Genomic DNA, 21,712 nt, shown 5'->3' on the forward strand with positions numbered 1-21,712 from the left:
GCTGGGATAGGTACCTGGAATTCCTTGATTATATGCTGGCCCATTCATTTCAGTCGGTTATGCCTTCCTTTCAATAGGATTCTTGGGGTAAAGTCACTCTTTCGTACGTGTTGCCCTTTTACCTAGATTCTGAGGCCTCTACGCAGGCTACCCTTTTCTTCTGGAGTAATGTGATTCACCTCGGACCTTGCGATGCATAACCTTTCCTGTCGATATGCGGCATCTACCGTTTCCGTCTGCCAGGCATTAGGGCAGAGATTCCCCCTCACGCTCTCGAACCATCCCTCCACTTGCGAAGTCCACACACCAAAACCAAAAACACCAGAAAAAAGCCCCGTGTGTGTGTGGGGAGGGTCTTTTATATCTCCACACTCTATCGGCACCTTCCTTAATTTTCTTCTCCCCTAACTCATCGATAGCGCTCAACGCAATATCTCTCGGTAGAGGATTTCTACTCTTTTCTGCCTACTTATCATGTGCCATGTGCACATGATACGCTTGTGGAAACTTCCTTTAATCTTGGCCTTGGATTACGCTACAATTATCGTTAAAAATTGTGAGTCATTCTTCTAAGCTTTGTCTATCTAATTCCTAGAAATGGTATACTGCTTTAATCATATTATAACGTTCTTTTTCTCTAGAATTTTACCGTCAATATTTAACTAGCTTAAGTAATCTTTCTACGTAATGGAATAATGTTAGATCCTGAATGGACGATTTTTTTGAGAAATTATTCATTCAGAGTCTAACATAAGAATTTGGCTAACTCAGATAATACCTGGTTGACAGCACACAATTCTGAATTTTGTTGCAAAGGAATTTTTGTAATAGCATGTAAATCGCACTAGAAAAATCTTGTAGTTGAAAGTTAAACCGAAGGATTATAGGATTAATGAATTTTAATAAGGAAATTGTATTATAATCTTGTCCCATTAAGCTGTCTTAAACTTAATAAGTCGCCAAAGAAGTTAAGAGTACGAGTGCAAAGGTCGAGTCACATACGCACGTATTGGCCGTAATGCCGCCAGCTACAACGTACGAGGAATTTGACACAAGCAGGATTCCTGGAATACAACACCTAACTGCAGCTAGGACTTGGAGGATCACCTTAGGGGCATGAAGACGAAGGGTCGTATGGGAAAGAAGGGACGAAATATAAGCGAATGTGTGCGATAATGCGAGGCTTTTTTCTGGTTGTTCCCGATTTCACTTCGAGGATTCCTGACTAGCGGACGGAGTAGGGACGAGCGAGAGAGATGTCCCACTCAAGTAGGAGCAGAGAATACGCTGTATTGAGGCAGTGAGAAGTTTGAGTCCGGGAAGAATGTAAAACGGACGACGTAGTCGTACGCCCATTGCTGAAGCAACCGATCGAAGGAGGACCCGAAACAACATGTGCCCATTAACAGACCTTCGGAAGAAAAAGATTGGGTAACGTAAAGATCATTACTATGTTTGAATGAGACAGAATTTAGTGTTAGATCATATTTAGTGGACAATTCATAGTGGACTATAATAAGGATTTGAAATTTGAGATGAGTAATTCTGATAAACAAAGGAATATCAAGAGTGAAACTTTAGCTGCATGCGACTGAGATTATATTAGAAATTTTGTAGATGAATTTTATCAGAATAGTAACGGATTGTGAAATGTATTTTAATCATCATCATCATCAAATTCCTGCCATCTACCCTCAAGGGGTGTACAGGATATGACAGTACTATATGAAAAAATTACATCATTACTAACTTCCTATCTACAATTTTCCTCCAAATCAGTCTGTTACTTGTCAAGACTCCAACATTATCAGATCTTATATTTCTATCGTCTAAGGCACTTTGTACCGTATCAATCCACCTATATCTTGGTCTTCCTCTGGGTCGTTTTCCTGCCAACCTGGCAGAGAACACTTGTTTTGCTAATCTTTCCTCTCCCATTCTATTTAAGTGACCATACCACCTGAGATTAGCTCTGCTAACGCATTCCTGGATGCTGACAATGTCAAGTTCTTTCCTAATATCCTCATTTTTAATATGATATTGCCATTGATGCCATCTGTTCATGCCTCTAATCTTTCTAAGGACTCTCATATCTGCGGTCTCTAGTCTTTGGTCAAGTGTTTTACTTCTGACCCAGCTCTCAGATCCATAAGTTAAAACTGGTTTGAACACTGTCTTGTATACAGCTAATTTAGTGATCCGACTAATTTCTTTCTTATTCCATATGAATTTATTCAATTGACTTCCCACCATACCAGCTTTGCTGATTCTGTTGTCTATTTCTATATTTAATTTACCATCTTCAGTAAAAATCGTGCCTAAGTAGCTGAAATGTTTTACTTGTTCCACAGGTTCTCCATTCACAACACAGTTGACATTTTCAATGATTCTGCCTATTTTCATTGTCTTTGTCTTTTTATTGCTGACCTTCATACCATATTACAACAGCTATTCAATTTAGTCAGAGAATCTTGCAGACTTGTAGCGGATTTATTTAGAAGTATAACATCATCCGCATAAAGCAAAGAGCTGACATTAACATCTCCAATTTTGATATCAGGTTTAATACCACATTCCTTCATAATGTGATCTATATAGATAATGAATAACAGAGGGGATAATGTACATCCTTGTCTCACACCAGATTTAACATTAAACCATCTTCCTGTACTTCCTTCAATTCTAACTGCTGACTTACAACTCAAATAAAGACTAAGTATTGCTTGATATAATGCCCCATTGACACCATACAACTGCAGCGTATTGAATAGCTTCTCTCTTGGCACCTTGTCATATGCCTTTTCCAAATCGACAAAACTTAAATACAGATCTTTGTTATATTCCCATGCTTTCTCGACTATTTGTCGTAAAGTGAAGATCTGACCCTGACAGCCTCTATTTGGCCTGAATCCAGCTTGTTCTTCACCAAGCTTTTCTTCCACAATTCTTCTCAACCGTTTCTCAAGTATACTTGCATAGATCTTGCCAGGAACACTCAGTAGGGAAATACCTCTGTAATTCTCACATTCAGTTTTATTTCCCTTTTTATATATGGGTACTATGAGAGCTCTACTCCAATCATTGGGAATTCATCCCTCTGACCAGGCTTTCTGAACTATGCAGTGCAGCCACTGTAAGACTCTTATACCACCATACTTCAGCATTTCTGGTCGAATATCATCTACTCCTGCTGCCTTTCCACATTTCAAGCCTTTGATGGCTTTTTCTACTTTAAGTATGGATATGTATTCCTGACTGCATGCCTGGTCAGTGTTTTTTTATCACTGTGCTGTCATCACTGCTTGTTTCATTTAGCAGTTTTTCAAAGTAATTACTCCATACTTCAAGGATATCTTTTTCTCCTGTTTTCATGTCACCTTTATCATCTCTAATTCCTTTTACAGCACTCTTTCCTCCATTCCTAAGCTTCTTCAACAACCTCCAGAATATTTTGCCACCTTCTTGATATTTATTTTCTATATTCTTGCCAAAGTCCTCCCATGACTTTTGTTTAGCTAGTTTTACACACTGTTTAGCTTTCTTGCATTTGTCTCTGTATTCTGTAAGAGTAAAAGCTGACTTATTTGCCAGGAACGTTTGATATGCTTTCTTCTTTTCCTTCACTGCCTCTTTAACTTCGTGTGTCCACCAGGGAGTTCTGATTTTTTTATCCTTACAGACAACCTCACCACATGCCTCTCTGGCAGAATCAATCAATGTTTTCTTCAGAGTTTGCCACTGAATCTCCAAGGTTTGATTCCTGTTCTCAAACTCTTTCATTTTCTTTTCAATAATCTTTCTGTATTTTAGTCTACAGTTCACATCTGAGAGCTGCTCAACTTTTATTCGCTTTAAAACTTTCTTACATGTTATTCTTTTCAATATGAAATTCAATTTTATCCTGCTCAAGACTAAATAGTGATCACTTCCAATTTCAAATCCTCTGTACACTCTGGTGTCCTGCACCAGGGAGAAAACATCACTATCAACAATAACATAGTCAATGAGACTTTCTTATTCCTAGCCTCTTCTCTCCATGTGAATTTGTGCACATTTTTATGTTGGAACATGGTGTTAGTAATAACCAGTCCATGTCCTGAGCAGAAATCCAACAGGTATTTGCCATTATTATTAGCTTTGCTCTTTTCTCCAAATTTACCCAAAATATTTTTGTATGTCTCACAATCATTTCCTACTCTGCTATTTAGATCCCCAACAAGGACCAACTTTTCCTTTTTCATTGTGTCAATTGCTTTTTCTAAAGCCTCAAAAAATTTCTCCACTTCTACCTTAGTAGAACCTTCTGTGGGACCATAGGCACAAATAAGTCTCATTGTCCAGTTCCCCATTCTCATATTTGCCCACATTACTCTACTTGAGACTGACTGCCATTCAAGAAGATTAGCCTTGTATTTTGTGTTGAATACTATGGCTGCTCCTTCTTTTCCTTGATTGTCATTGCCTGAATGTAACATGTTGTATTTATTGCTCAGAAAGATCTCACCAGTTTTGGTCTTTTTTGTTTCAGTCACCCCTATTATGTCGATCTGGTACTTATCTAATTCCTCAGCTAGCTCCATTTCTTTGCCATTCAGGCTTCTTACATTGATAGTACCGATCTTTAACTCTGGTGATGTTGAGTTGGGGTTTGTTTTCAGATTTGTTCCAGTAGCTGACTTTTCGCTGTTCGCCCTGGTTCCCTGGCAAAAACAACGGGGGCCTTGTTTAACCGGGCGATGCCCCAGCCGGCATGAAATTTTGTCATGTTGTACTATCATTTTTTATTTTGGTTTAACCAATAAGAATACAATTTGGTCGGCTAAATCCCAAATTGCCAGCCAATCCTCGTTCGTTCAGTATCAAAGTAGATACCCAACAGGGTGCACCACGAGAAGGTGAGGATTGGACATTAGGTCAGAAGCCCTGGTCGGTTCTCCGCATTCCTTTAAAGGCTATGTGGAGGTCTCCTCTCAGTTATACAGCTTTGACCCTTAAGCACCCCATGTATTTTAATGTAGCATGAAATAAGAGTTTGGTTTTTGAGTGACATAATTAGCTAGATTTAATGTTTTGTAGTTTGTGTGAAATTACCAAGTTAATCTATGAGTGTTCTGCTAAATTAGTATTGTGTTACTAACTTAACAAGAGATTTTGAAAAGTTTAATATCATATTCCAATTATAGCTGTAAAGTGTAATTTGTTCCATTAAACAATAAACGATAAAGTATATTTTTATTAATGAGTCTTTCTGAAAATTAAAAGAAAAAAATTACATTATCATCCAGAAACAAATCTGTTTCCCCATTACACTCAGCACAATACTAAAATATAAAAAGGGAGTTAATTTTATGTGTGTGTGTGTGAGAATAATAATAATTATTATTAACAAGGTATTGCTATGAATATTTTTTTAAATTACTTTTGACTTGGTATAATTTTTCCCTTTTAAGGAGAAAATGGAAACACTCATCGACTATTTCAAGCCTTATCTCAATTTCAATAAATTTGATTTTGAGCACACAAATGATGATGACCTTCATCTAGAATGTTTTTGCATGTTAACAAGAGGAATCGAAAGAAACAATATTGGAAATCAACTAAAAGAACTGATGGTAGAAACAGGAATTGTTCAGGATGCTTTACAATACATAACTCTTCATGCTCCACCAATAAAGTAAGTTTTTAGCAATAGAATCTCTGTGTCACATTACAATAATTAGTTGATTTTGTTCCTGTCAATCATTTCAAGGTACAGGTGTGGGTGTGTTGCTGTGTTTTTTGTGTATCATCATTCAGTTTCACTGAAATGCACTTATATTCTGTGCATTTCAGTGAAACAGCTTCAGACTATCAGATTAAAAGGAATTTGAAATCAGAATCAATCTCTCCTTCTTTCCAAAACTTTCAAAATATTTTTGGAAGCATTGGGATATGCAACCTGAAATATGGAACTATGAAACTTTTACAGTTGACTATGGGAGTAAAGCTATCATTATACTAAGCCATTGATGCCAAATCTGTATAGTTTCTGGCTGCATAATTCAGAAAGTTTACTCAGAATGCAGATCCCAAATAATGAGAGCAGAGTTCATTGTATTTAGCTGGTGATGCTAAACTTGTGTCATCTCAAACAGTATTTGTTGACACACTACCAAAATATGATAATGGACATCAATTCTGGATGCAGAACTGATGTTCTTTATTTAAAGAGAAAATAGTATGTTTCACTGTTTGTTTGTAAACATGATTTAGCACCTAGTACAGTCAAATCTTAATCTATGCTTAAATTTATTAAATATTTAAATATAGGTTGTGCACTTGGAGATAAAAGATTTATGAAGCTCAAATGTGAAAAATTCAAAAGGCATATTGAAAAAGTAGACAAAATACACTATCTGACTGAAAATATATTGACACTTCTTCATAGTAGTGGTGAATTTGGCTTTATATATCACAGCCATGACTCATATGGGTATAAAATTAAACCATGGTCTTGCTATCTTTATAGACAAATATTAACAGTAAAATGGGCTGTACTTGAAGAGCTTGGAGACTTTTGATGTGGCACTATCATATGATGCCACCTTTGCAGCAACTCATTTCGGGAAATTTCTTACCTGATGCAGCTGCTCCAATCAACTGTAAGTGATGTTATTGTCAAGTGGAAATGCCTAAGAGCAACAACAGCACAATAGTGACCTTGTGGACAAAATAAAATCACAAAGTAGGACCACTGAGTACTTGAAGCAGTCTGCCAAGAACGTAAATTGGCTGAAAGTTTATTTTTCACTTGGTTAGACTATAATAAATTTAGCTTAATCTTTTATCCAAGTGTGAGCAAACAAAGTTTCTGCCTGAAAGTATCTTTAGGACTGGGGTAAGGTGGTACAACACCGGGCAACTTTTTGCAAAGGTGGAGCAAGCTAACATCACTCCTATCTCAGTATCTCCCATAATGCAAAACACATCTCCTCACGGATATGTCTAATGTTATGCATTAAGGGAAGGGCCACTACCCAGACTAATTTCAACCTTTATTGAGGTCTCTTCAGTGGGAACCAGGCCCAAGTGGAGATACCAGGCAGAAGCATTAGCAAGGTCATCTCTACTTATAGGAGTTGCCAAATGGTGTGCCACCTTTTTAATAAATTACTCTGAATTTAGAGAAAGATGTTGAAAGTTTATTTTTCACTTGGTTAGACTATAATAAATTTAGTTTAATCCTTTATCCAAGTGTGAGCAAACAAAGTTTGCACCTGAAAGTATCTTCAGGACTGGGGTAAGGTGGTACAACAACACCGGCAACTCCTATAGGTAGAGATGACCTTACTAATGCTTCTGCCTGGTGTCTCCACTTGGGCCTGTCTCCCACTGAAGAGACCTCAATAAAGGTCAAAACCGTCTGGGTAGTGGCCCTTCCCTTAATGCATAACATTAGACATATCCGCAAGGAGATGTGTTTTGCATTATGGGAAATACTGAGATAGGAGTGATGTTAGCTTGTTCCACCTTTGCAAGGAGTTGCCCTGGTGTTGTACCACCTTAACCCAGTCCTGAAGATACTTTCAGGCGCAAACTGTGTTTGCTCACACTTGGATAAAGGATTAAACTAAATTTATTGTATTCTAACCAAGTGAAAAATAAACTTTCAACATCTTTCTCTAAATCCAGAGTAATTTATTAAAAAGGTGGCACACCATTTGGCAACTCATAGCTAGAGATGATCTTGCTAATGCTTCTGGCTGGTATCTCCACTTGGGCCTGGTTCCCACTGAAGAGACCTCAATAAAGGTCGAAACTAGTCTGGGTAGTGGCCCTTCCCTTAATGCATAACATTAGACATATCCTCAAGGCGATGTGTTTTGCATTATAATTAGATAGGAGTGATGTTAGCTTGCTCCACCTTTGCAAGGAGTTGCCCTGGTGTTGTACCACCTTACCCCAGTCCTGAAGATACTTTCAGGCGCAAACTTTGTTTGCTCACACTTGGATAAAGGATTAAACTAAATTTATTATATTCTAACCAAGTGAAAAGTAAGCTTTCAATATTTAAAAAATCATCTCATTGCATTTTGTTCTGATGGAGCTAGTGTAATGTTAGGAAACAAATCAGGTGTTCCAATCAAACTTCTACAAAGATTTCCCAACATTGTGATTTCGCATAGCATTACTCATCGTTTACAATTAACATTAGACGATTCGATAAAAAAAACATTAAAGAAATAAATCATTTTGAAATATTTATGGATAAATTATATCGTCAATCACCAAAAAATCAGCGAGAATTAAATATGATTGCAAAAGACCTTGGTATCGAAATTTTAAAGATCGGCTGTATGTTTGGACCACGATGGGCAGCTTGCAGTTTACGAATGGCTCTTGCTGTGTGGAGAAATTACCCAGCTTTATGCAAGCATTTTGCATAAAACGATTAATATAAGGCCTTTTTAAACCGACTTATCAATTTGGAATTTTTACAAGATCTAGCATTAATGATTATTATCCTACAGGAATTATCATATCTATCAGAAGTCTACAAAGTCACAATATAAGTATTATAAGAGCTAAGTTAGCCCTTTTTTTTCCCCTCGCCGATGTGAGCCCTTCGTTAAAATTTCCATAGCTCACCACTGTATATAACACATGTTAATTTCCAGTGTATGAGCCTTACCACCAGAATTTGTTACTAAACAGGTCTCATAAGATTGATATAGAAAAAACTTTTCAGTATATGACAATATAGGAGGGAAAAAAGGATTCATCACTGAAATTGCACAAGAGTATGGTTAGCAAGGGTGTGAGGAGACTATTTTTTACTCGAAGAGTAGTGAATAAGTGAAAGGATTGCCAGAGGCATTCATGAATGCTTTCAGTGGATGATTTTAAAGATTCTCAAGACAAGGCAGCTGGAAATATTAGAGAAATAGAACACATCTGATGTAATTATCTTCAAAGAAGAAAGCTTTCACCCACCAGCGAGAAAGATGCAGCACCCATAATCCTAGAAGAAGTAGTTCTTTCACCTAATCAATCATCAAAACCACCTAGAATTGATGAAATACCTGCACAACTGTATAATAATCGTGAATCTGATCTAATTAAAGAACTATCTAAACTTTTCAATAACATTGTTAAAGGGTTGAGTTCGAGGTTATATCGTAGTGTGTAGTGTTCGTGCAAGCTCCTGATAAGATAAGTATTATTTTCAGTTATCGTTGATAAAATTAGTTAATATTGCGTAGTTTTGTTTGCCTTGCGTATTTTAGTGCGTCTGTTTGTGTGTTTTTGGTGTGTATAACTTATTATTTGATAAAACACGTTGCAATAATTATGGCACCTGTACGAAGGAAAATGGCGGCCAGTAATGATGGTTCGCCATCGTTATCAAAGAACAGTAGTATAAAAGAAATGAGTCAGTGTACTAGCTGTGAAATGTACGCTTTACGGAGTGCAGTCGGAGTGTGGATAGATGATAATAAAGGATTGAATGTGTGTAGAAAATGTAGGGAGAATGAGGAATTGAAGTGTATTTCGGATCGTGTGATATTTTTGTCAACCTTCAGAATGAAGAAAATAGCGATATGACAAGAAACGGCAAGGTTGTACATGAGAATTATGAGAGTGTGAATGTAGAAAGTGTGAATGATAGTATTAATGGTTTCTCAGAGAATAAAAAAGATGAGATAGATGCATTGAATGAGATCGCGTTGTTGAATGGTGCGATAGAAAGGGCAAAACAGCAGCTAGAGTGCATGAACAAAAGTCGACTGAATGAACCAACCAATAATAAAAGGTATGACAGGAAAAATAGGCGTATGAATGTGAACATGAACAAAATGAAGGATAGAGTGCTGTATGGAGACTCGTTAGTACGAGGTGTGTTAGTAGAGGATTTGACAAAATCATACCAACCTGGTGCGACCATAAAGGATGTAACTGAGTCTATTAGAGAGCAAAAGGAAAGGGTGAAAGAAATGATTGTTGTGGCAGGTACGAATGATTTGAAAGGAGATAAAATGGAAATGATAGAAGACCTGAATGAATTGTTTGAGGTAGCAAAAGAAAAGAGTGAGAGAGTTAGAATGATTAGTCTTTTGCCACGGTATGACAGTGAAATGTTTAAAAGGAGGGCCATAATTGCGAATGACTTTATGCGTGGGTTATGTATGACGAGTGGTGTGGAATTTGTGGACATGTGGAGTGAGTTTGATGGGCGAAAGGATCTATATAAGATGGATGGCTTGCATTTGAATGGTTATGGTGTAAGAAGACTTGAGAAAGTGTTGCTGAATGTAGTGGATGTGCAAATTCAGGGAAACTAGATTCGTTAAGGGGGGGGGGAGTAGATATACAGTCCTTAGGGAGGCAGTTGAATGTAAGAATGAATATAATATGCTAGAGCAAATAAGGACAACAAACCAGAGTGGGATAGTTAATATAAGGCATCAAGGTAGGGTTGGGACTAATGGGGGTCTTAAATTCATGTACACTAATACTAGGAGTATTAGGAACAAGAAGGAAGAGTTTTTGGCCATGGTTGGCACTTCCAGACCACAGGTTATTGGTATTAGTGAAACATGGCTGACTGTAGATGATATAGCTAGTGGGATTGAATGTGATGGGTATAGTGTGTTCAGGAATGACAGAGAGAATAAAATGGGGGGAGGAGTATTGTTGATGATAGCTGATGAGCTACAGCCAAGGAGAATAGAAGTTGAATTGCAGGATAGAGAAAAGAGCACATTTGAGGCCATTTGGTGTGAGATTGTGGCTAGCAGAACTAAATATACAATTGGGTGCTGCTATAGACCAGGTGATGGAAAAGATGGTGGTGACAGTATGCACAAGCAAATAGAAGAAATGAGTGGAAGGAGGGTGATTATTATGGGAGCTTTCAACTATGGTCGCATTGATTGGAGTGAGGAGAGGACACACGGGAGGAAGGAATTGGATTTTATGCAGTTATTAAGGGATAACTATCTGCGACAGCATGTAATGGAAAATACTAGGGGTCAGAGAGTGCTTGACCTAGTAATTACATCTGAGGATTTGGCTGTAACAAATATGACCACATTGCCACCAATTGGTGAGAGTGATCATAGGGTCTTGACTTGGGAGGTGGCTAAAGGTGTAGAATTTTCAATTAAGACAGGGTACATGTGGAATTATTGGGCTGGAAAGTATGACAAGCTTAGGAGTTTGATTGGCTCAGTGCCATGGCATGTACAACTGCAAGGACTAGAAGTTGATAGTGCATGGGAGGTGGTTAAGAAGTGCTTGCATGAAGCAATGGCTGACTGTATACCTAGAGTCCGAATAATAAATCAAGTAGGGGTTAAATGGATGAATAACACCATTAAGCTTGAGCTGCAAAAAAAGAAACAACTATGGAGGGAATTTAAGGAGAAAGGTGACCCGGCAGGCACATGAACGGTATAAAGCGCAGGCCAGAAGGGTGACGAGTGTGGTAAGAAAAGCAAAAAAGGATTACGAAAGAACATTGGCCATGCAGGCTAAAGAGAATCCTAAACAGTTTTTTAGATATGTAGCAAGTAAAAGGAAAAATGTACATGGCAGAATGATTTTAAAGAATGCCGATAGTAGGGAGGTAACTGAATCAGTTGAGATAGCTGAGTTACTGAGTGAGCACTTTGCAAGAATATATCATCCAGGTGGTGACATTGCAGAAACGAATAAACCAGTAGATTATACGGGAATTGTGGTGAATGAAGTGGAAGTGAGTAGTCTATTGCATAACCTCAATGTCAATACATCTGTGGGGTTGGATGGTATACCAGCTCGTGTAGTACGAGAAGCAGCTAATGAATTGTCAGTACCCTTGACCATTTTGTTTAATTTGAGTCTCGGGTCTGGGTTAGTCCCGAGCGGGTGGAAGGAGGGGAAAATAGTTCCACTGCATAAAGGTGGTTCCAAGACCGCTGTTGTAAATTACCGACCGATTAGCATATCAGGAATCATTGTCAAGGTCTTAGAGAAATTAGTCAAGAAAAGAATACAGGATTGGATAGATGAAAATGGGATATTGTATGGGGGACATGGTTTTGTGAAGGGTAGATCATGCCTCAGTAACTTGCTCACGTTTTATAACACAGTGACAGCTGAACTGGATAGGGGTAATGGGTTTACAGTGATACTACTGGACCTTGCCAAGGCCTTTGACAGGATACCACATGGAACCCTAATCAGTAAACTGGAGCAGATGGGGATAGATATAGGGTTGGTAAGATGGATAGGAGGGTGGTTGAAGGAGAGATACCAGAGAGTGGTTTATTCAGGAGTGGAGTCAAAAAGACGTCTTGTGACTAGTGGAGTGCCGCAGGGCTCTGTTCTTGGACCACTGCTTTTCAATTTGTTCATCAATGATATTGGAAAGGATTTGAGAGGAAGTGTTCACTTGTTTGCTGATGATGCAAAGTTGGGTAGAGCAATTGTGAGTGCACAGGATGTCAAAATTTTACAGGATGATTTGGATAGTTTGGAGGACTGGGCTAGGAAAAATGGATGTCAGTTTAATGTGGCAAAGTGTAAGGTTATGCACTTTGGGGTGAAAAGAATAGCAGCAGTATATCGCATAGGTGGAACCGTACTCCAGGAGATTGATGAGGCCAGGGATTTGGGAGTGCTGGTGGATAGGGAGTTGAAGTTTATGGGGCACATTGCAAAAGTAACTAAAACAGCTCACCAAATCACTTGGCTTATGAAAAATACTTTAACATGCAGAGAGAAGCAAGTTGTTGTTCCTCTGTATCGAGCCTTGATAAGACCCCATCTGGACTTCTGTGCCCAGTTATGGGCACCAGGGTTTCTTCGTGATGGGGAGGAAGTGGAGAGGGTCCAGAGACGAGTGACCAAGATGATAGCAGGTCTGTGGAATGAACCTTATGAGAATAGGTTGAGGATTTGTGGGTTGCAGAAATTGGACGATAGGCGAAGGAGGGGTGATATGATTGAGACATTCAAATTACTGAAGGGTTTTTATAAGATTGATCCAGAAGATATTTTTGAAAATATGACTGGTGGTGGGAGGACTAGGGGCCATGCATGGAAGCTGGGCAAGAGCGTGGTTGACAAGGGTGTTAGAGCTAGGTTTTTTACTTGGAGAGTGGTGAATGAGTGGAATAAGCTTCCAGAGTCTGTTGTGGGTGCTACGACCGTGAATGAGTTCAAGGCAATATATGATAGATACTGTGTGAATGTTGAATAGTTGTTCCAGACATGATGTTAGGGCCTCCCTCGATGAGTCTGTCGACTCCTTGGAGTTTCCCGGAACAATAATAATAATAATAATAATAATTCTTTTCACTGGGTCTCTCACAAGCAATTGGAAAATAGACAGCATCTTGTTTATAGGCAAGATGGTGTCTGCATACATAAAAAAAAAAAAAAAGGTAATGTTCAAAAATGTAATAATTATAGGCCAATCACTCTTCTTTGCAACTCTTACCAAATCCTTGTAAAAATAGAACTGTATAAATAACATTCACAAACAGCTAATAGAAGAACAAGCCAGCTTTAAAAAACAGGTCAACAATTGATATATCTTTACTCTTCTGGCTGAAATCGCATGGGACAAAGGGAGAGACCTCTATTGCTGTTTTGTGGATTTTAAATAGGCATTTGTTTCTGTCAATAGAGAAAAACATTGAAATTAATTTTAGTGTTTTAAAGTTTATTATCAGAATACAAGTGCTGCAGCCAATATAAAAGCAAAAAAACTTGAAATCAAATGAGGAGTTATGCAAGGATGTCCACTCTCCCCATGCCTTTTTAACATTTTCATCCAAGTACAGTAGTATCTCGGTAATCCGAACTAATAAAAACCGTGCTCGTTCGGATTAGCGAAAAGTTCGGATCAGTGAATTTTTACCCAAGAGACAACAATAACTGGCGTTTAAGACAAAAATTATCAGATTCTAGTAGTACATCAATTTAATTCTGGAAATAAATGAAGTAACTCATAGAAGAATAGAAAAGCTCGTGTACTGTAATGTAAAACTTAAAATGTAATATAAGTTTATTTTAGTAAAAACTTTAGTTTGTATATATCTGTATTGTTGAGGATTTTGATTTAATAGAACTGCATAGTGCAGTATATAACTTAATTTGCGTAAAAAATATCACTTTCTTGTACACAACACACAAAACAAAGTTTCACAAAATAACACACAAAAGTTTTTTTTTAATTTCTCTATAAAAGCAGTCCCCGATTTTCTTTCGCTTCTTGGAAGCTAAACTGTTTTCTAATGCTTCTTCTCGGAGCTGCATTAACAATAAAGCTTTGTGGAATGGCTTATCATTCTGCTTAGTCCATTCTATATACATATTAAAACTGTCAACTGCCTCTTCATGTTTTACTTTTTTTTCTTTGAATTCTTTATCGTCATCATTGTCTGCTAATTCATTCTGTAGCGTCATATTTGTAATTTAAACATCTGATTTGATTTTGAATTCACTTTCGGTTCTACCTGTAATCCATTCCGTAACATCTGTTTGTGAAATTTCAACATTTGGATTTATATTTTTAACCAAATTATGCACGTTTTTAATTTCTGCTTTTTGTGTATTGCCGTAGCTATCTTCATAAATTCTAGAAGGCCACATTTTTCTCCATGATACTCGAATTGCTTTAGGTTTCAGGATTGCCAAGCAGCATCAATTGAGAATGCTACAGCCTTCAAATTTATATTTTTTATTGATGTGGTAACGTCATAATTTCGGGAAATTACATTTAAAAGCAGGTCTTTACGATCTTTTAATTTAATGGGTTGTATTATGTTCTGATCCATTGGTTGCAACAATAGAGTACAGTTTGGAGGCAAAATAATAGTACACAAAATAATAATACAATAAAAATAATAAATAAAACTTTTTTTTCTTTCAAACCCCAGTTCGGATTACTGGAGGGTTCGGACTAAAGAGGTTACGATTAGCGAGACACTACTGTACTTATGAAAGTAGCATTGTCTTCAACAAAGGAAATAAAAGTCAATGGTAGACTAATCACACATACTATATATGCAGATAATAAAACAATTCTCCAATACTAGCTTACTAAATTACAAGAAACTTACAGAAATTATGATATGTCTATAAATTCAAATAAAAAAGGTAATAAAAATTGGGGGTGCTTAAAGGTCAAAGCTGTATAACTGAGAGGAGACCTCCACATAGCCTTTAAAGGAATGCGGAGAACCGACCAGGGCTTCTGACCTAATGTCCAATCCTCACCTTCTTGTGGTGTACCCTGTTGGGTATCTACCTGGTACTGATCAAACGAGGATTGGCTGGCAAATTGGGATTTAGCCGACCAAATTGTATTCTTATTGGTTAAACCGAAATAAAAAATGATGGTACAACATGACAAAATTTCATGCTGGCTGGGGCATTGCCCGGTTAAACAATGCCCCCATTGTTTTCGTCAGGGAATCAGGGCGAACAGCGAAAAGTTAGCTACTGGATCAAATCTGAAAACACACCCCAACTCAACATCACCAGAGTTAAAGATCGGTACTATCAACGTAAGAAGCCTGAATGGCAAAGAAATGGAGCTAGCTGAGGAATTAGATAAGTACCAGATCGACATAATAGGGGTGACTGAAACAAAAAAGACAAAAACTGGTAAGATCTTTCTGAGCAATAAATACAAAATGTTATATTCAGGCAATGACAATCAAGGAAAAGAAGGAGTAGCCATAGTATTCAACACAAAATACAAGGCTAATCTTCTTGAATGGCAGGCAGTCTCAAGTAGAGTGATGTGGGCAAATATGAGAATGGGGAACTGGACAATGAGACTTATTTGTGCCTATGGTCCCACAGAAGGTTCTACTAAGGTAGAAGTGGAGGAATTTTTTGAGGCTTTAGAGAAAGCAACTGACACAATGAAAAAGGAAAAGTTGGTCTCTGTTGGGGATCTGAATAGCAGAGTAGGAAATGATTGTCAGACATACAAAAATATTTGGGGAAAATTTGGAGAAAAAAGCAAAACTAATAATAATGGCAAATACCTGTTGGATTTCTGCTCAGGACATGGACTGGTTATTACTAACACCATGTTCCAACATAAAAATGTGCACAAATTCACATGGAGAGAAGAGGCTAGGAATAAGAAGAGTCTCATTGACTGTTATTGTTGATAGTGATGTTTTCTCCCTGGTGCAGGACACCAGAGTGTACAGAGGATTTGAAATTGGAAGCGATCACTATTTAGTCTTGAGCTGGATAAAATTGAATTTCATATTGAAAAGAATAACATGTAAGAAAGTTTTAAAGCGAATAAAAGTTGAGCAGCTCTCAGATGTGAACTGTAGACCAAAATACACAAAGATTATTGAAGAAAAAATGAAAGAGTTTGAGAACAGGAACCAAACCTTGGAGATTCAGTGGCAAGCCTTGAAGAAAACTCTGACTGATTCAACCAGAGACGCATGTGGTGAGGGTCTACAAAGATAGAAAAATCAGGACTCCATGGTGGACACAGGAAGTTAAAGAGGCAGTGAAGGAAAAGAAGAAATCATATCAAACGTTCCTGGCAAATAAGTCAGCTTTTGCTCTTAGAGAATACAGAGACAAATGTAAGAAAGCAAAACATTGTGTAAAACTAGCTAAACAAAAGTCATGGGAAGACTTTGGCAAGAACAATAAAAATAAATATCGAGAAGGTGGCAAAATATTCTGGAGGTTGTTGAAGAGGCTTAGAAATGGAGGAAAGAGTGCTGTAAAAGGAGTTAGAGATGATAAAGGTAACATGAAAATAGGAGAAAAAGATATACTTGAAGTATGGAGTAAAAAAGCTAAATGAAACAAGCAGTGATGACAGTACAGTAGTAAAAACTTACCAGTCATACATTCAGGAATACATATCCATACTTGAAGTACAAAAAGCCATCAAAGGCTTGAAATGTGGAAAGGCAGCAGGAGCAGATGATATTCGACCAGAAATGCTGAAGTATGGTGGTATAAGAGTCTTACAGTGGCTGCACTGCATAGTTCAGAAAGCCTGGACAGAGGGACGAATTCCTGATGATTGGAGTAGAGCTCTAATAATGCCCATATATTAAAAGGGAAATAAAACTAAATGTGAGAATTACAGAGGTATTTCCCTACTGAGTGTTCCTGGCAAGATCTACACAAGTATACTTGAGAAACGGTTGAGAAGAATTGTGGAAGAAAAGTTTGGTGAAGAACAAGCTGGATTCAGGTCAAATAGAGGCTGTCGTGATCAGATCTTTACTTTATGACAAATAGTCGAGAAAGCATGGGAATATAACAAAGATCTGTATTTAAGTTTTGTCGATCTGGAAAAGGCATATAACAAGGTGCCAAGAGAGAAGCTATTCAATACGCTACAGTTATATATTGTCAATGGGGGCATTATATCAAGCAATACTTAGTCTTTATTTGAGTTGTACGTCGGCAGTTAGAATTGAAGGATGTACAGGAAGATGGTTTAATGTTAAATCTCGTGTGAGACAAGGATGTATATTATCCCCTCTGTTATTCATTATCTATATGGATCACATTATGAAGGAAAGTGACATTAAACATGATATCAGAATTGGTGATGTTAATGTCAGCTCTTTGCTTTATACGGATGATGTTATACTTCTAAATAAATCTGCTACAAGTCTGCCAGATTCTCTGACTAAATTGAATAGCTGTTGTAATAGATATGGTATGAAGGTCAGCAATAAAAAGACAAAGACAATGAAAATAGGCAGAATCATTGAAAATGTCAACTGTGTTGTGAATGGAGAACCTTTGGAACAAGTAAAACATTTCAGCTACTTTGGCATGATTTTTAGTGAAGATGGTAAATTAAATATGGAAATAGACAACAGAATCAGCAAAGCTGGTATGGTGGGAAGTTAATTGAATAAATTCATATGGAATAAGAGAGAAATTAGTCGGAACAATTAATTAGCTGTATACAAGACAGTGTTCAAACCAGTTTTAACTTATGCACCTGAGAGCTGGGTCAGAAGTAAAACACTTGACCAAAGACTAGAGACTGCAGATATGAGAGTCCTGAGAAAGATTAGAGGCGTGAACAGATGGCATCAATGGCAATATCATATTAAAAACGAGGATATTAGGAAAGAACTTGACATTGTCAGCATCCAGGAATGTGTTAGCAGAGCTAATCTCAGGTGGTATGGTCACTTAAATAGAATGGGAGAGGAAAGATTAGCAAAACAAGTGTTCTCTGCCAGGTTGGCAGGAAAACGACTCAGTGGAAGACCAAGATATAGGTGGATTGATAGGGTACAAAGTGCCTTAGATGATAGAAATATAAGATCTGATAATGTTGGAGTCTTGACAAGTAACAGACTGATTTGGAGGAAAATTGTAGATAGAAAGATAATAATGATGTAATTTTTTCATGTAGTACTGTCATATCCTGTACACCCCTTGAGGGTACATGTCAGGAATTTGATGATGAAAATAAAAATTTGAAAACATCCAAAAGATTGCAGAACAGATAACATTTGAAATCACAAAACAAGTTAACAGCTTTAATTACCTAGTAGTACATTTTACTTCAAATTTAAATGATATAGCAGCAATAAAACACAATTACTCCAGAGCATGGTGAATGATGTAATAAAATTTGGAATAACAAACTTCCTACAACTATAAAAATAACATTGTATCATCACATTCCCGATATCTACCCTCCGGGGTGGGGGGGATACAGGATGTCATGATAGTACTACATGAAAAAATTACATCATTACTAACTTTTCATCAACAATTTTCCTCCAAATTAATCTCTTATCTGTCAAGACTCTACCATTATCAGATTGTTTTTATTTATCATTTACTACTTTATCTCTTTAAAGAGATTTGTTTAATACTTCGAGTGCATATGTTACACAAGGGTTCAATTCCGATTGGTGCAATGACTTTTAACTATTTTTTTTTTTAGAATTTGGAAAATTACTTACTCAAGACCAAATAAAAAATATATATACATTTAAACAACATTACATAAATAACTACAAAATTAACTGGATCCAAGGCCTTCTAAAATAAAACTACACTTTAGAGATGGTCTTATCCAAAAATATTCAAATCAATTATTCGCTGACTCATTCTATTATTGGATTGTTTGACCTATACTCAGTCATGTCTACCAGATTAAACACTTTGTCTTTACAACAACAAAAATGTTCATTAGAGTCAGTTTCTTTGTTAGGCCCTTTCCAAAAATATAAAATTTTCTTCTTGGGATGCTATTTTATTTCCCTTATGTAGCATACAATATTATTCCTCTTCTCTCACTGAAGTTAAAATATTCTTACCTCTTGCAGTAACAACTATTTGATGCACAATTTACTCATTTTTGTATCAGAGGAAAACAGTTTCTTCTTCTACTTCATAAACAACATATCTAAGTTGAGCTCTTCATGTTAAGCTACTTTACAGTTTCATATTTCACCAATTGTTTTTTCCGCAGTAATCCGGTGTCCTTGAGACAGAATATGAAACTTTCCATTCAGTGTTTCCTCGAACATTCAATTAGAACATGGACTGCAATATCTCCTTTTATTTACTAAATATTTGACAGTCTCAACTCCTCCAGTTTAAAGATTCACAGTTCTGTGATTTCTTTTCGGAATCGTCTATTAATATTCTTCCGACTGTCATGTAAAACTTAAAAACTTTCTAAGAACAACATTCTCCGGTTGTCATTCTCAAATTTCCATTAGCTCTATACTTGTTTTTCTCATTATTCCTATACCGAACGCTCTTTCCGTCAGCTGTCAATCACCCATCAATCTCCTCAGCAATCATGCTACCTCCATGTAAATGGCAAGCATGAAGTTACATATAATAGCTGACAGGCTGTCTACGTTAGCATAAACAGAATGTCTAAACAAACTACCACAAATACCTCATCACTTAACAGTTTTAAATTAAATAATGAAGATTAAAAAAATATTATAAACTATCACATCTAGTAAGTGCATCAAAACTTCAAATACTTTATATTTCATTTTGACAATAATAATATCCATAATGGACACATCATAAGTGCCAATTTATGTTACGAAACTAAAACTAATGATATATTAGAATAGAGAAACAATTGTAAAAAGATTCATAATTGTAAATTATGATTATTTTTACAAGATCTTATATTTCTGTCTTCTAATGCACTTTTTACTATATCAATCCACTTACATCTTTGCCTTTCTCTGGGTCTTTTTTCCTATCAACCTGGCAAAGAATGCTTGTTCTGCTAATCTTTCCTCTCTCATTCTGTTTAAGTGACCATACCATCTGAGTTTAACTCTGCTAACACATTCCCAAATGCTAACAACAGCAAGTGTTTTCCTAATATTCTCATTTTTAATACAATACTGTATTAAATTAGTGGAGTGAACAGATGCCACTGATGTCATCTGTTCACTCCACTAATCTTTCTCAGGACACTCATATCTCTGGTCTCTAGTCTTTGATCAAGTGCTTTATTTCTAACCCAGCTTTCAGATCTATAAGTTAAAATTGGTTTGAACACTGTCTTGTATATAGCTAATTTAGTTTTTTGACTAATTTCTTTCTTATTTCCCTTTTTATATTAGGGAACTACGAGAACTCTGCTCCAATCATCTGGAATTTTACCCTCTGACCATGCTTTCTGAATTATGCAGTGCAGCCACTGTAAAACTTTTATACCTCCATATTTGAGCATTTCTGGCCAAATTTCATCTACTCCAGCTACCTTTCCACATTTCAGGTTTTTGATGACTTTTTCTACCTCAAATATGCATCCCTGTTGAAAGTTTTCTACCATCATGCTGACATTGCCTGTTTCATTTAGTAGTCTTTGAAAGTAATTATTCCAGATATCTAGAATATCTATATCTTCAGTTTTCATGTCACCTTTATCATCTGATTCCTTTTACAGTACTCTTTCCTCCATTTCTGAGCTTTTTTCAATAGCCTCCAGAATATTTTGCCATCCTCCTGATATTTATTTTCTATGTTCTTACCAAAGTCTTCCCATGACTTGTTTAGCTAGTTTTACACAGTGCTTCACTTTCTTACATTGTTTTCTGTATTCTCTAAGAGCACAAGCTGACTTGCTTGCCAGGAACTTTTGATATGCTTTCTTCTTCTTTTCCTTCACTTCTTCTTTTCTTTCACTTCCTCTTTAACTTACTGAGTCTACTATGGAGTTCTGATTTTTCTATCTTTGCAGACAATCTCACCGCATGCCTCTCTTCTGAATCAGTCAATTTTTTCTTCAGGATTTGCCATTGAATCATTTTAAAACTTTCTTACACACTCCTCTTTTCAATATGAAATTCAATTTTATTCTGCTCAACACCCAAGTGATCATTTTCTATTTCATATCCTCTGTATACTCTTGTGTCCTGAGTATGAGAAAACATTGCTATCAACCATAACATAGTCAGTGATACTTTTCTTATTTCTTGCATCTTCTCCATGTGAATTGGTGCACATTTTTAGGTTGGAACATGGTGTTAGTAATAACTAATCCATAAAATTATATATATGCAAGTATAATATTATTAACAGCTCTCTACAGAGCAAACTTGGATCTTAAAAGAAGCAGAGACAGTTGGCATTGAAACAGAACATAAGTGCTGCAATATTTGAATATCCTTAATTCAACAATTCTTAAGACAGTTAAAAACCATCATCTCCATTGGTTTGTTTG

At 36.7% G+C, this 21,712-nt stretch overlaps 1 protein-coding gene across 3 annotated transcripts in view; it reads left to right on the forward strand.

The window, feature by feature from the left end:
• Nucleotides 1–21,712, forward strand: part of poe (E3 ubiquitin-protein ligase-like protein poe) — an 801,929-nt gene that overhangs the window by 716,103 nt on the left and 64,114 nt on the right. For all 3 annotated transcript variants that reach the window (XM_090405892.1, XM_090405894.1, XM_090405895.1), the window contains one exon: nt 5,451–5,674. In XM_090405892.1, the coding sequence (XP_090262018.1) occupies nt 5,451–5,674 (224 nt within the window). The remainder of the gene's footprint in view (nt 1–5,450; nt 5,675–21,712) is intronic.

Source organism: Typopeltis vanoorti, chromosome 15 (assembly GCF_054136105.1).
Source record: "Typopeltis vanoorti isolate ZY-2024b chromosome 15, IOZ_Tvanoo_1.0, whole genome shotgun sequence".
Classification (NCBI taxonomy): Eukaryota; Metazoa; Arthropoda; class Arachnida; order Uropygi; family Thelyphonidae; genus Typopeltis; species Typopeltis vanoorti.